This window comes from Myxocyprinus asiaticus, chromosome 12 (genome assembly GCF_019703515.2).
Source record: "Myxocyprinus asiaticus isolate MX2 ecotype Aquarium Trade chromosome 12, UBuf_Myxa_2, whole genome shotgun sequence".
NCBI classification, from domain to species: Eukaryota; Metazoa; Chordata; class Actinopteri; order Cypriniformes; family Catostomidae; genus Myxocyprinus; species Myxocyprinus asiaticus.
This window is the reverse complement of record NC_059355.1, coordinates 3,625,996-3,642,974: the sequence shown is the minus strand read 5'-3', so window position 1 is coordinate 3,642,974 and position 16,979 is coordinate 3,625,996. Positions and strand designations below refer to the sequence as shown.

General features: G+C 39.2%; 1 protein-coding gene across 3 annotated transcripts in view; it reads right to left on the bottom strand.

Annotated features, from left to right (window-relative positions):
* Window positions 1–4,193: 4,193 nt before the first annotated feature.
* Window positions 4,194–16,979, bottom strand: part of LOC127449672 (glycerol-3-phosphate dehydrogenase, mitochondrial-like) — a 39,593-nt gene continuing 26,807 nt past the window's right edge. For all 3 annotated transcript variants that reach the window (XM_051713230.1, XM_051713231.1, XM_051713232.1), the window contains 6 exons: window positions 16,742–16,873; window positions 14,754–14,912; window positions 10,714–10,826; window positions 10,552–10,630; window positions 8,324–8,422; window positions 4,194–5,913 (listed from right to left, as the gene is read on the bottom strand). In XM_051713230.1, coding sequence (XP_051569190.1) covers window positions 5,788–5,913; window positions 8,324–8,422; window positions 10,552–10,630; window positions 10,714–10,826; window positions 14,754–14,912; window positions 16,742–16,873 — 708 coding nt within the window. In that variant the 3' untranslated portion in view covers window positions 4,194–5,787. The remainder of the gene's footprint in view (window positions 5,914–8,323; window positions 8,423–10,551; window positions 10,631–10,713; window positions 10,827–14,753; window positions 14,913–16,741; window positions 16,874–16,979) is intronic.

Genomic DNA, 16,979 nt, shown 5'->3' with positions numbered 1-16,979 from the left:
ATCCAAGATTCATCTCCCTTTGCCTGCGAGTCTGATGTGTGACCGGCAAGTACACACACCCAGCGGTACATCACCATAAACATCTCTCATTCAGAAGTTACAAATGTATTCCTGTTGTTTTCTGGTCTGTTTTGGTCAAAATATTTCAAAACGTCTGTCATTTCAAAAAATATTTCAAAACGTCTCCACCAGGAGGCGGAGGAGCCCGCTGTTGACTGCCAGGAGGTGGACGAGCCCGCAGCTGATGGCCAGGAGGAGGTAGCCATTACTGCAGCAGTGCTTTTCACTGCCCGGAAGAGGAGGAAGAGGAGGAGGAGAAGAAGGGCATCAACTCCTCAGTCGCTGCCAGCGTCCACGGAGGCCATTCCCGTGCCACTGCCAGCATCCACGGCCATGGAGGCCATTCCCTGGCTGCTGCCAGCACTCACGGCCATGGAGGCCGTTCCCCTGCCAGCACGTTCCCCAGTCTCTGCCAGTGTCCAGTCACTACCAGTGGTCGCCAGTGACCAGTCACAGTCCAGTCCATTGACCTCTGTCCAGCATCCGCTGCCCAGTCTGCTGGCCTTCCTGCCCTTGCCACCCTCCTCTCCTCCCTTGTTCCCTCCCTAAAACCTCCTCCCAGTCCGCTGGACCCCGCCTCTGTCCTGAGGCTGCCTCCCAGGCCGCTGAACACCGCCCCTTTCCTTAAAATCCCTCCCTAGTTTCGCTCCCTTTCTGTTGCGTTTTCTGTTCTGTGTTAGTGCTCATAATGTTTTTCTTGTCTATTGTTTGATGTTTCCTTTTTGGGACGCCAGGGGGTGTCCCTTTGAGGGGGGATAATGTCACGAAACACAAGACAGACATAGAACGATGATGTCACGGTCCTGCCACACAAAAACCCAGACTGACAGAGTGACAGGACTGTGACATCATCATTCTATGTCTGTCTTGTGTTTCGTTTTCTGTCTTTGTGTGATTGCATGGCTTCGGTTGTGATTCCCCCTGCCGTGCACTCCTCGGTTGATCTCATGTTTCATTATCGGAGCATGGTGTCTGGATCCTGACTTCCCTGTCTAGTTCGGTATCAGTTGGTGTCGGGATCCGGACACGCATGCTCCATGTTCTGTCTGTTACTGGCATGAGTGCATTGTACTTATGTCATCTTTGCGGCATGCACTCATGTCAATCGTTTATGTCGGTCTCTCGCGACCACAGATGCGCTTCGCGTTGCGCTGCATGCCCAGGTCGCAAGCTGTCTTCACGTTGTGCTGAGTTTCGTCACTTCGTTCTGAGGTGTCGGGTTTGTGTGTGGCCGAACTCTCGCACAGGTGTCCTGTCTCGTTTTGTCGACTGTTGCGTGCATTGTGTGGTGTTTGCCTTACGATGTACGCTCAGGCTTTGTCTAGCGTGTGAATGCATGGCATTGCTTTTGTTAGTATTGATGTGCATTCTCTTGTCTTATCTGTCGGTTGGCATGAGTGCATGTTGCCTGTTGCCTTGGCGATATGCACTCGTGCCATTCGGGTGTCTGTCTCTTCTGAGAGCCGTGGCTTAGTTTTGTTTCTGTATTGCCACTTGTCTCTCAAGTCTTGCATCATACCCCGCCTCCTTGTTTGCCCATTATTAGTTCACTTGTTACACCTGCCCTGCCCATTAACCTGTTTGATTTCCTTCCCTATTTTAGTCTCCTTGTGTGTGCTGTCCAGTGCCAGTTTGTCTTGTTTCGTGTCCATATCGGTGTTGTTCGTGTCCCTGTTCCTAGTCAGTTCCAGTCGGTCCTGTACCTAGCTTGTCCGCCTTAGCCCAGCTTCAGTTTCCTCCAAGCCTGGATTGTGTTTTTCCCCTACAGGGTAGTTTTTGTATGGTTTTGTTTATTTTTGTATAAATAAATCCTTTTGTTTTTTCACACTGCATTTGGGTCCTGACTCTGCAAATCTTGTGACAAGTTTCTGACTTTCAGTTAAATGTGCAATATGTAAAAATTTTCATGTAATATCACCTTTTTTTTGCCAATGTGTGACAGGCTTTTAATGCAACTTAAAAAATGAGCCCTTCCTGGACTTCCTAGGTTGCCTATTAAAGCCTGTAGACTGATTTTCATGCGAAGGGAGTGGGTCGATTTTTAATGCGTGCTCCCATGAGCCTTGCCTCAGTAATAGCTTCTCTTCCGCTATTCAACAGCGACAATAAACTGCAACACTAGGTAACATTATCTTAGAGATGGAATCCAGCAAACACCGACTCCTACACAAACTCTGAGTAAGCCAAAAAAACAAAGAAACATTTATCTACTGAATCCCGTCTGTCTAAGCGGAAACGTGATCGTGGTCGATTGAAAACTATAGTGAACATCGGCAGGGCATTTGATTCCTGGAGGGATCTTCGTTCAGTTTTGGGGATCAAAACTGACCCTGAATTGGCATTCTTCTTATTGGACAGGTAAGCTTACATTACTGCAAAGCATGTGAAATATAGTGCCGTAATTTTAGCTAACTTGATCTTGCCTGCTAACGCTGACGAATTGCAAGCTACCTTGCTTCGTAACATTCAAATAATTTCAACGATCTTCTCTTTATACTAAAAGTCAGGTTTACAGGATAAATTTAAGCTAAAACGCTGGTTTCTTGATCGTAGTACAACATATGACATACAAAACATACAATAGTGCAACATAACAGTGCAACAGTAAACTGTCTGGTATAGTTTGGTAGTGTTTTGGTAGTTTTAGTCTTAAAGTTTGTTGTAACTGTGTAATTTTAATTATGCTACCTCATCTGTCAGCATGATGCCGGTGAATCACGTTCAGCCTCTTTGTACGTTACGTCATTGTTTTGGTCGATGCTCGCTCGCGTCCCTATGGAGTGTGTGCACGAGCGTGAGCACGAGCAACAGGTAGCTGCTGCAGTTCACTTAACGGCCACGGGTGTCATTAATAACAAGGGTTTCTGAATCTTACATACTGCACCTTTAAATGTAATGATTTTTAAGTACATTACTTGGGTTAGACATATGTTAAATATAATATTATTTAAAATATGAAGTCATATGTTCATACTGTATGTGTGTCTATTTACATTTCAGTGACAACTGAATGGTGTGCCACAATGAAAAAGGAGGAAATATAGACATTATTTCAATTTGTTGAGTGGAAAACAAAAAACAAACAAAACAAAAACAAACAACTTTTCTGAGAAAAATATTTGAGAAATTAACTTAAACCTAAAGTAATTAATAATGTGATTACTTTATTGATGAAGTAATCAGCAAAGTAATGATTACATTTATAGAGAAGTAATCAGTAATTTGCAGTGGATTACTTTTTTTAAGTAACTCAAAAACACTGTCAGTGATTAATCGACATGAATATGAATTTCGGTCTGTTCCTCACACAAACCTATCCTGTTTCTTCAGAAGACTTGTAGTATGGCACACAAGTAGTATGGACTGCTTATACTTTTATTGTGGGCTTTATTTTTTCTTTTTTTTTTGGAATTTGACAAAACAAAAACAAAACAAAACTGTTCCTTTAAGACCTTTTTAAGGTTTCTCCTTAAGAGAACATTTTACTTATTCTTTTACACTTCAAAGGCAGACATAAAATAATTACATTTTAGGGTTGATATATCATTATTAGAGTATTATATCAATTCAAGTTTTGTCTAAAATTAAAATTAATTTAGCGTGTACTTTCTTTTCAATAAATGCTATTTAATGGAGTCACTAGTTATCAGTATGCCCAACGGTGACCCCTTTATCACCTTAGCCTGCTTCAGGAACTGTGCTTGAGTTTAATATGCAGTTTAATTACACTGGATTCAAAGGGCTATTCCACCAGCAGCTGAAATGAGTTAAGGATTAGCCATAGCTGCAGACCCTAGTTTAATTGCATTTTGCTAGGTGCTGATCACACTGGAATGGGCCACACTCATCTCATACATTGAAAGGATCTGTAGCTGGATTAACAGGAAGGCATATGACAACATGCCCTGCCACTAAAACCTCACTGTGGAGCACAAGGAAGGGCTTTCAAGCTCAGACACCTGTTAATCAGCTATATTACAGCATAATATGCTATCAAAGTGAACCACTTGGGGAAGGAAATACTGTATATATGTAAGAGAGGAGACTGTCACATGCTTCAGCTATTACAGACATTAAGTGAGAAATATGAAGTCACTGAGCACTCACAAAACAAAGACACTTCCAAACAATGCTCTTGGCAACCAGATACATTTAATTATAGAATTGTGTTTCTCAGTCTTTGCAGATTGATTTACTGCACTTTTTCTTTGTTTCTTTTTTTTTTCATAGAATATGAATCTCTTTCAATCCGGATCAGGCTGAAATTACATCCTGTCAGCACAAACAATAAATGACTAGCGCAACTGCTATTGCTCTCCTGTACAAAAGCTGACAGTTCAGCTCTTAGCCCTCTCTTGGCATTGTGTTCAAACCTGACAAACAAAACTGATCCCGGAAGATCTATGACAATCTCTGTGGTCTTCTTTTAGCTTTCAGACAACAAATGGATCACGACGGACCTAACCAGATCATTACACAGTGACCAAAACTGATCTGAGCAGCATCATCGTGCAAAAATCATCAAACTTAAAGCTTTTTGTATTTGAAAGTATTTGGGGTCTGAAACATAAATAAAGAAAATACTGAACCACAAAAATACAGTCAAGTAAAAGACTGGGCTCTATTAGTGTTTGTCGGAATGTGCGTTTTGACATGTAAAATTCATTAAGTCCCTAGAGAGCAAGGCGCATTAAATACATTCCCTGTTAACCTTTACATCAAGTTTACACTTGTTTACAGTGCTTCCCTATTTTCGTGTTCTTAACATGTTTTATTTCATATTAGGATATATGGATAACCTTGTATAAGAAACAAATCTCCAGTAACTATTAGTGAAATGGGGCTTTGACTGTTCATGAATTCGAATTAGGGATCAAATATTTGACATTTCATCAAGTGCTCTTACGTTTCATTATAATCTGTAAAATCCTCCTGTTAAACCAGATGCAACATCGGTCTCAAAACATTGTACAAATACTGCTTAACAGAACTTACAATATCCTTTCTGTGTACAATTGTAACAAGTTCACTGACTTCAATACAATCTTATCATTTAAAACATCAAGATGACACCGTTCCAAAAAGTATGATTACAATTTTAGACTCTGAATAAATGCTTTTCTCTCAGAAAATTACTTTAAAAAGGAGTGAAACAATACAATACAATAATAATAAAAAAACATGTTTCATCACTGTTATTCAGAACAGTAACAATAAAGCAGAATGCAGTGTAAACTTGTGAAATCCCCATTTATAGTGCATTATTTACCTCAGAAGACACCAGGAGCCCTTGAATATCACCTCGCTGTTTTAGTAGCAAATCATTTGCATTAATAAAATGGCACAAAAAACACCCCACTGGGTTAAGCTGCTCAGAGAAATATTAAAAAGACAATCTGTTATTGCTTATCAGGCTACGCAACGTGGCATAGCATGCATTAACAACATACAATATAGAGAGAGATAAAAAATATACTCTTTGATATATTTCAAGAATATATTATGCTCTAATAAGATCATTATTTTTTCAGTTAAGTAAGTTTAAACGGAGCATGCTAAAACAAAAAATAATTATAAAATCAAAGGCAGCCAACTGGTTGGATGAGTTCATGACAAGATGTGCTTGTGATCTGACCAGTGTGGGCACTGCGGTCAGAGGTTTTGGTGTTTGTCCAACTTTGTGATGCGAACTGTTGTTTGGTGGATGTTTTGGTTTGTAGTTGGAATTCAAACTCCACCTCCACTGCGGTCAACCGAGACTGGTCCTCTCAGATCCAACCCCTCCTCCACTGTCTTCATCAGGATGGCCAGACGACTGTCAGAGATATGCCCCCTCTGGACCGCACTCATGAGCTGAACCAATCGGAGAGCAAAACACAGGCATTATCAGTCTACCTAAAACAGGTGACAGTAACTTGTTGTTAAAGACCCCATGAAATCGAAATTGGAGTTGTGTGACTTATGGCATCTATAAGCCTGAGCCATCTTGAGTACTCCTAAAAGTTGACAAATGTAACTTTTAGTAGATATACACATTTGAAATGTACAGTTTTTCCTTATGTACCGAAAATATAAATGACTCATGGCTGTGTCCAATTTTTTGTCCAATAAAATTCTGATATATGAAAAAAAAACAAAAAAAAAAACAACACAAGCAGAGCTGTTCAATTTGTAGTCCTAAAACCTGGAACAGAATTAGAATTTTCGAGCCTCTTAAATTTCCAATGGGTCTAGAATACCAGTTTTCGATTTATGATAAAAAATAAGATGTGTGGGTAGCATTACTTGAGGGGATTTTCACATTCATAACAAAAATGTGAAGTTTGAAGCCACAGTGTTTTTGTTTTCTTAAATTATGTTGTTAAAGGTATATTTCACCCAAAAATTTAAATTCTCCCATCATTCAATTACCCTTATGCCATCCCAGATGTGTATGACTTTCTTTCTTCTGCAGAACACAAATGAAGATTTTTAGAAGAATATCTCAGCTCTGTAGGTCTATACAATGCAAGTGAATGGGTGCCAAAATTTTGATGCTCCAAAAAGCGCATAAAGGCATCATAAAATTAATTCATACAACTCCAGTGTTTTGATCCATATCTTCAGAAGCGATATGATAGGTGAGAAACAGATTAATATTCAAGTCCATTTTTGCTAGAAATTCTTGTCTCTGCCCAGTGAAAGTTAAAGTGGAGATTGACTGAGCAGGGAGGAGAATTTATAGTAAAAAAGGACTTAAATATTGATCTGTCTCACACACACACCTATCATATCACTTCTGAAGATACTGATTTAACCACTGGAGTCGTATGATTACTTTTAAGCAGAATTTTGGGGCTTCAAAATGTTGGCACCCATTCACTTGCAGTGTATGGACCAAAAGAGCTGAAATACTCTTCTAAAAATCTTCATTTGTGTTCTGCAGAAGAAAGAAAGTCATTCACATATGGGATGGCATAAGGGTAATTGAATGATGGGAGAATTTAAAATTTTGGGTGAAATATCCCTTTAACAACATAATTTAAGAAAAAACAAACACTGTGGCTTCAAAATGTTGGCACCCATTCACTTGCATTGTATGGACCAAAAGAGCTGAGAAATCCTAAAAAATCTTCATTTGAGTTCATTTTTGGGTGAACTATCCCTTTTTTGTTTTGAAAATATTCTCCGTTCACACTGCCATTTTCAAACAGCTGCTCGTCCAAAAATGTCTGAAAACTTTTAAATTCCCTTACTGCGCAGGCCTTTTGAAAAATTTTATCAATGGCGAGGAAAAGCAACATTTTTTTTTAATGGACCCAAAATCCCCGTTCCACATACGGTCTGAAACGCAACTGTCCTAGTGTCCACTTACCGTCGCCTTTGAAGGAATGCAATGTTGAAGGTTGTACAAAGTAACATTTATCTTTAACAACGCTATCAAAGTGAAAAGCAGGCACAACAATGCCGTTACAACATGGGCCGTCATCCTGAATGTTTTGGGTTGAATGGATCACATGACTGCGTCACATAACATCAAATACATCATTGTTTTAGAATATCTCTGTTTTCTACACTACAATGCGAATACAGCATTTTCAAATTTGTCCACTTAGGAGAACGTTTTTGAAAAGCAATGTTTTCGCTAGACAAAAACGCAGTCTCAGTATAGACTGTGGGCCAACACTTAGAGAAAAAGATGCGTTTCCATATGTATCCAGATTAATGTGGACTAAGTCATCAAGAAAAGGTTGAGCCCTTCGATGGGTCCTGCCCAAACTCGCTGTTTGAATTGGAAATACAGAAGAAAGAATACCACACTTGTCAAGTGATTTCATGGAACTTCAAAGCTCTGGGCTAGTTAGTTAAAGGTTACTGGTTTGAAACCAAGAAAGGATAATCATTACTTTTAACACCTTCCTGATCCATTTGAGTTAGACTGGTGGCCTAATTTTTGCTTCTTTATGGAAAAAAAGTACAGAATGGTGGTGCGCATTATTAATTAAGACCAGATCAACTTCATACTCATTCCGTCGTAGGTATGGCATTTCAGAGCTCCTAATCACTGCAAGCCAGTCAGCTTATGACAAAACATGGATGTACCAACATGAACATAACAAGCACTTTAAATATTGAAGTTTTCTCACCTACTGTACAACTACCTGACCAGGCCTTAATATCAAATAGTGCCTGAAAACCACAGCGACACAAAGATAACCTGAAGTTTATAAATAGCTGTCATTACAGGTTCTAAGAGTGAATCTTCCAGGTAATGGGTGCATACCTGTAGAAACTCATCAAGCTCCACCTGTCCATTTTTGTTGAGGTCAACCTCATTGAGGATTTCATGGAGGGCATTCTCATCAATTTGGATGCTGAGTCGCTGAAAGAACACAAATTGAATCATGACATTATGCAAAATATTATATAATAAGAATTCTGTGAGTTCTATGTAAACATATTTTCACAACACAAAGTAACTCCTATCCACCCTGACAATCTATTGAAATTAAGCTGCAAAAAACGCCTGATCAGCTACTACAGATATATACAGTTGAACTCAGAAGTTTACATACATCTTAGCCAAATATATTTAAACTCAGTTTTTTAAAATTTCTGACATTTAATCGTAGAAAACATTCCCTGTCTTAGGTCAGTTAGGATCAGTACTTTATTTTAAGAATGTGAAATGTCAGAATAATAGTAGAGAGAATGATTTATTTCAGCTTTTATTTCTTTCATCACATTCCCAGTGGGTCAGAAGTTTACATACACTTTGTTAGTATTTGGTAGCATTGTCTTTACATAATTTAACTTGGATCAAACATTTTGGGTAGACTTCCACAAGCTTCTCACAATAAGTTGCTGGAATTTTGGCCCATTCCTCCAGACAGAATTGGTGTAACGGAGTCAGGTTTGTAGGCCTCCTTGCTCGCACACGCATTTTCAGTTCTGCCCACAAATTTTCTATCAGATTGAGGTCAGGGCTTTGTGATGGCCACTCCAATACCTTGACTTAGTTGTCCTTAAGCCATTTTTTCACAACTCTGGAGGTATGCTTGGGGCCATATGCGACCGAGCTTTCTTCATGGCTGATGTCTTGAGATGTTGCTTCAATATATCCACATAAATTTCCTTCTTCATGATGCCATCTATTTTGTGAAGTGCACCAGTCCCTCCTGCAGCAAAGCACCCCAACAACATGATGCTGCCACCCCCATGCTTCACAGTTGGGATGGTGTTCTTTGGCTTGCAAGCCTCACCCTTTTTCCTCCAAACATAACAATGGTCCATAATGATGGTCATTATGGCCAAAAAGTTCCATTTTGTTTCATCAGACCAGAGGAAATTTCTCCAAAAAGTACAATCTTTGTCCCCATGTGCATTTGCAAATTGTAGTCTGGCTTTTTTATGGTGGTTTTAGAGCAGTGGCTTCTTCTTTGCTGAGCAGCCTTTCAGGTTATGTCGATATAGGACTTGTTTTACTGTGGATATAGATACTTGTCTAACTGTTTCCTCCAGCATCTTCACAAGGTCCTTTGCTGTTGTTCTGGGATTGATTTGTACTTTTCACACTAAACTACGTTCATCTCTAGGAGACAGAATGCATCTCCTTCCTGAGCGGTATGATGGCAGTGTGGTCCCATGGTGTTTATACTTGCATACTATTGTTTGTACAGATGAACGTGGTACCTTCAGGCATTTGGAAATTGCTCCCAAGGATGAACCAGACTTGTGGAGGTCCACAATTGTTTTTTTTCTGAGGTCTTGGCTGATTTCTTTTGATTTTCCCACAATGTCAAGCAAAGAGGCACTGAGTTTGAAGGTAGGCCTTAAAATACATCCACAGGTACACCTCCTATTCAATACACCTCCTATCAGAAGCTAATTGGCTAATTGTCTAAAGGATTGACATAATTTTCTGGAATTTTCCAAGCTGCTTAAAGGCACAGTTAACTTAGTGTATGTAAAGTTCTGACCAGCTGGAATTATGATATAGTCAAATAAAAGTGAAATAATCTGTCTGTTAACAATTGCTGGAAAAATTACTTATGTCATGCACAAAGTAGATGTCCTAAACGACTTGCCAAAACTATAGTTTGCTCATATTAAATCTGAGGAGTGGTTAAAAAATTAGTTTTAATGACTTCAACCATAGTGTATGTAAACTTCTGACTTCAACTGTACATATGAATGCTTATTCAGTACTCAGCAACTTGGCCCTCCCTGATGAAAAACAATGTAAACTTTGCCAGTAGGCAGAGGTTATGCAATCATAACAAATGTCTTTTACATACAGAAGTCTTTTTCTGAAGGCCAGAGATAAGGAGAAAAATAGGCTTGTGAAACTACAACTTTTTTGGTGTTTAAAAAAAAAAAATAAAAAAAATTACATTAGTCAAGGTTTAAGTGGGCTCCAGGGAAAAAACTTTAATGCTACCAAGGTGTAAATTATTGCAGATTTAAAGCAAAAATTACTGAATAGGGATAGTAACAGTATGACAAACTCACCTCTAGCACCTGCTGGACATCCAGTGTTGTTATGAAGCCTTTACTCTCCTTATCAAATTTGTAAAAGCGCTTTTTATACCTGTCAATCATAATAATTCAAAAATTAGGGGGGTAAGCGATGAAGATGCCTGTATGCACATAACGACACCCACACACACATACCTCGCCACCTCTTGGGGTGTAAGTGAGATCTCTGTTGTCTTGCTGAGCTGCTCAGAGCGAGCTTTATAACCCATCTCCAGATGCAGAAACTTCTTTGCTGCATCCAGCTCTTCCTACAGACAAACATACATTTAACTTCAGAATGGCATTCAGCAAACTCACATGCTTAAACAATAGACTTTTTCAAAAAAGTATTTAGACATTCAACCGCACTTTAAAATGTTTGAATATCATTTGATTCCCTGCTGACATGACCAGTATAGCCACCAGCATGTTGTGTTGTGAATGTTGGTCAACAGTGTCCCCGCAGCCTTAGGTTAACCAACATCACAAGAAAGATCATGGATAACATAATGTGCCCTTCAAGTGGAGTCTGAAATATCATAATTACGAGTTCTGAGCACATGAACGATCAAGCGAAGTCGTACTTACAAGTGGGAAACTCGGAATTCTAGATGATACATGAGTTGCCGAGATGGGATGTTGGAAGGGGCGTGTCGACAGGAAAGATGATGGAAATGCATGATTTTGCAAACATTTTCAACTTCTGTACTTTATTTTAATAATATTAATTTGTTATGTATGACAGTCAACTAATGACTCACCTTTCGCGGTTTGTTTTAAGCAAATTCATGAATAATTTCTTAGATATCATGCATTTATAAATCATATATGTTGTGAATAAGTAATGCAAGTGTATTCATTTATGTTTATTCACTAGTACAACAGAAAAAGAGCATTTGCCATCATTCACTGTATATTTAAGTTTGGCTTCTTCCGTATTTGCGTGACATTGTACGTGGCTTGATTCATGCATCCTTCACAAAGATGAATCAGCCCAATTCCAGCCTTGCTGAAGCACCCCCAGATTATCACCGTTCCTCCACCAAATTTCACAGTGGGTGCGAGACATTGTGGCTTGAAGGCCTCTCCAGGTCTCCATCTAACCATTAGATGACCAGGTGGAGGATTGGTGATGATCTGGGGGTGCTTCAGCAAGGCTGGAATCGGGCAGATTCATCTTTGTGAAGGACACATGAATCAAGCCACGTACAAGGTTATCCTGGAAGAAAACTCGCTTCCTTCTGCTCTGACAATGTTCCCCAACTCTGAGGATTGGTTTTCCCAGCAGGACAATGCTCCATGCCACACATCCAGGTCAATCAAGGTGTGGATGGAGGAGCACCGGATCAAGACCCTGTCATGGCCAGCCCAAACTCCACACCTGAACCCCATTGAAAACCTCTGGAATATGATCAAGAGGAAGATGGATGGCCACAAGCCATCAAACAAAGACGAGCTGCTTCAATTTTTGCACCAGGAGTGGCATAAAGTCACCCAACAGCAATGTGAAAGACTGGTAGAGAGCATGCCAAGACGCATTAAAGCTGTAAGTGAAAATCAGGGTTATTCCACCAAATACTGATTTCTGAACTCTTCCTAAGTTAAAACATTAGTATTGTGTTGTTTAAAAATGAGTATTGGGGGCCTGGGTAGCTCAGTGGTAAAGACGCTGGCTACCACCCCTGGAGATCATTAGTTTGAATCCCAGGGCATGCTGAGAGACTCCACCCAGGTCTCCTAAGCAACCAAATTGGCCTGGTTGCTAGGGAGGGTAGAGTCACATGGGGTAACCTCCTTGTGATCACTATAATGTGGTTTGTTCTCAGTGGGGCACGTGGTGAGTTGAGCGTGGTGGATGGCGTGAAGCCTTTTGGCTATGTCTCCGTGGCAACGCACTTAACAAGCCATGTGATAAGATGCATAGGTTGACGATCTCAGACGTGGAGGCAACTGGGATTCGTCCTCCACCACCTGGACTGAGACAAATCACTACGCAACCACGCGGACTTAAAAGCATATTGGGAACTGGGCATTCCAAATAAAAAAATAAAAAAAGAATATGAACTTGTTTTTTTTTTGCATTATTCGAGGTCTGAAAACACTGCATCTTTTTGGTTATTTTGTCCAGTTGTCATTTTCTGCAAATAAATGCTCTAAATGACAATATTATTATTTGGAATTTGGGAGAAATGTTGTCAGTACTTTATAGAATAAAACAAAAATGTTAATTTTACTCAAACACATATCTATAAATAATAAATACAGAGAAACTGATCATTTTGCAATGGTGTCTTAATTTTTTTCTAGAGCTGTATATACATTTCAAATTAATTTAATATAAAAAAATGAAAAATAAGATTTAAAACATGCTTTGTCACTCATCTCAAGAATCAGTGATGTTTAATTGTGCAGCAGTATGACTTATATGTTCAACACAGCATGTTTTAGTGGTAGCAAGTCTTCATACTTGCTATGAAGCAGCATAAGCAACTCAAGTCCACCAAGACCGAACCTACAAACGTATCATATCCATTACAACACCTTAAAGTTATTACGAGACTTGTCATTGTCATGCAATTCCATTCTAATTTAAAGCCTAGCAAACTTATTTTTTTGTGAAATGTTTTGCTTGAAAAGTGTGCTTGTGACTTTCTTTAAAATAATGACATTCATGCATTTTAAGGGTGGCAAAAGTGTCCAAAATTTTTTGGGGGCCACTGTATGTGATGTCTCTGTTTGTGATCTCAAATCTTTTCAACATGATTTAAAATACGGGTTAGTGCATTTTTTTTACTTGTACAAAGGAATCAGAAAAGGGAAAGTGTTTTATGTAACTAGAACACGAAAAATAAATGCTCCAGTAATGCATAAGGAGCCTTTGCAAAGCTGCGATATACCTGCACTGGATCATGGCCATCAGCAGAGAATTGTGCGTGTGTGTATGTGGGTGTGTGTGGTGGGTGTGGTGCACCTACATTGTGTGAAGATCTGAGCGCTGAACTCATGGGAACTGAACAGTATTAAAGCTGCACAGTGATCAGTGCTATTATTAGTCCTTCTGTTTATCAGACAGGAAACCCACTACTAATGTGCAAAAGCTGGAGTAACTCTATCACCCCCCCACACACACAGACTACACACTCACTTTCAATAACTCCCGTAAGCACAGACGTAATAGCATTAGTCATCAAGAGGTGTTGTGCTGGGCGTTTATTGTAAAACTGAATTGTGTTCTTACACAGTGAGTTTCCTTGTTAGAAAGACTATTTAAGAATCACACTAACAATAGCTGAGGTCTATTAGTAGCTGTTACCTAAATTAACCTGTCTGAGACCCTTTGTTTTTGGTCAAAAGAAAAAAAAAAAAATCAACCTATAAAGGAGATATGTACATTAGATAACAGTAAACATTGGCATTGGAACGTTCAGATGAATTTGATCTGAATTTCACATCATTTACAGTACAATCTGAATGTGAATTTAAGGGGCTTTCACACTGGCAGTTTAGTCCGAAACAGAGCACGGTTTGCATTAAAAGTTGGTAATGTGAATGCTGTTTTGAGGACTGGCCTGAGTTCAGTTGCAATGGAACTGTGGCGCAGTTCGCATAAGTGAGAAAGCAACCTGTACTCGGGTCCGCACATTTTCAAGAAGTAAAATAACTTGTGCATGCGTTTTTGCATCATCACACACATGCACCATGAGTGGCTGGTTAACGTTGTGGGACACAGAAGAAGTGTGGTGACTTTTATATACGTACGTGTGTGAGTGAGCGTGCAACCAGCTGTGTCCTCAAAAAAGATCACTTATGAGTATCACATGTACAACTGCTGAATTACAGCATGCAACGCACAGAGGCACAAGTGACTTTCACTCTGGTGTGCATAATGACACCAAATTAATAAAAAAAACACACACATAATGTGTTCTCCATCATGTGCATGTTTGTGATGATGCAAGTTGATAACTGAAAAGCACCGGGATTTGACAGAATCACACGTGAGTCTGAAACCAGACCAACGCCGCAGGGGGTGCTGGGAACTGGCAAATGTGCCAGTGTGAAAACCACGTAAAATAGAATCTCCCTCAAAATCACGATTATTTTTTCTTTTCTTATCTCATCTCATCCTTAAGAAATATCTCCATTAGATGGTTATAATTAATATAATGATGATGATGACCCAAGAAATGGCATACTTTCTTTTTTTGTTCTGTCCACTGCAGTTCTTTGCCCATGATCTCAACTACACGTGGCAGAGCTTCATCTGCAGCCTGTACATTCAAAAAGCCCAGGCGTGTTCGGCGAGCGATCACATCGATGGCTGTACATGCATACTCCTTAATAGCATACTGCACCTGGATCCAAACAGACAGCATTACTTAAAAGCTGAAGCGTGTATGTTGCCTCTAGTGGCACCAATCGGAACTGCAAAAATAATGTTTTTTTTGGTTTTGTTTTTTTTTTTACAAATACTTCTAGAAAACTTTACCCTTCTTTCATTGGTCTGAAAAGTCACGACGCAATTGGTTGAGCCATTGTTGCGGTGTCTGGCTGGTCAGGATCTTCAAACAAACAGAGCAATGTTTTGATAGCATCATATAGCCACAGTGTTTACAGTTTTTGCTGAAATCAACCTACAAATGGCGTATATTTGTCTTCTTTAAGCTGATGTGCCATTTCTTTCCCGATAAAATACTTTAAATACTTTCTCCTATCCCAGCTTAATATGCAGAGACAACTGTAAGTAAACCACTCGAGGGTTAATTTCACCAAAACTCTAAAAACGGTGTCTTTGTGGCGTTTTCAAGCATTTATCTGTTTCTTTGAGCGGTCCGTCTAGCCCAGGTTTCCCCAATTAGCTTTCACCAAGGGCCAAATTCTGTCAATAATACAAAGTCAAGGGCCACGGCCGTCGATGTAATGACAAATTTTTGTGCTGCTGCTATTATTATTAATAGTATTACTATTGTTGTTATTATTATTAAAAGAGTCACGCATAAATATTCTGCTTTTTTTATTAGTTCTTTTTCTCAGTATTAATAGCCTGTTGTATTTATTCAAACAACTATGAACATTTTGTTTGCATACAGATACACAAAATTACACAACTTTGCTTGCTGAAACAAATAAACAAAAACAAAAAACAAAAACTTTAATGAACAATCTGGATCTCTTTGTCCTCCATGTGAGTCAACTGTTCCTGCTCATCTCCAAATGGGATCTAACTGCACTTTCCCTAATCGCAGATTCAATTATTAGACCTATTAGCATTAATACTGTTATTGTTCTGTACAATGTTATTCTTAATGTGCACTATTCCACGCATCTGTATCACAGTACCTGGTGTTATATTATCCAGGCATTAATCCAGACATTATACAAAAAGAGTAGTTGACTTCGGGTGTCTGTTTGGAATATACTCATAAATACATGTGCTAATATAAATAGGACGTATATTTATGCAACAGTGCTCTTTACTCATCTCACAAGCATAAAAACACAGATTATATACTCCTCAGAATGCACCAACACCGTGGAAAGAACATAATGAAACAGTTGTGCCAAATTAGGTAAATGAATGCTTTAACAGTGTTCAATATATTATTTCCTAACAGCTGAAGCGGGCATGATGAGACCGGTATAAATGTTTGTAGAACAGCAACAGTGCAGCCTACTGTACATTTTGATTTTTTACGCACTCTGTGTGTACAGACCTTTCGTCGGAAGTTTGTCTCGCAAAATCGTCACGGATTTGGTGTGAACAGGTTTTTAGCGTGGGTCAAACATTTGTCTCTCGCGGGACGCCCATTGAGGAACCGTGGTCTAGCCCAACACAGGCTTGACCAATTGCGTGAGTTTGGGGCGGGATCATCTGTTTGGAGACCAATGGAAGACAGAGGGTGTATTCAGAAATCTGTTTGAAAACAATGTCTATTTTTGCAATTCTGTTTGGTGAAGGTAGTGTTGCAGAAATTACACACTTCAGCATAAAAATGTGCAATTTTTATTTTAAATTCAATTTTACTATAATTGTTTTTTTGTTTTTTTACAATTAGACACATATTTTTATGCTGACTATACCAAAGTACTTTAAAAATGTTAAGGCTAGAAGTAATAGGAAATGCACATTCATTCTTTAAAATACACATGTGAAGTATTGCTGCTGGAATTTCAGTATGCATACCTCACTCTCTATGTAGGGAAATTCAGATACAAGGCGTTTCCCCACTATGGGCCATCTCTTGCCAGTCACCTGGGCCATCTTGGCCACTTCAAAAGCCCGCCCTCCGTAGGTGGCTACCAGGTGCTGGGCAACCTGTGAGTACCGAAAATGATTATAATATTGCCAAAGACATCATTTCAGCATCATTAAGAGAGATTAAGTGAAAAACAACACTGAAACATTCAAAAAGAATAATACA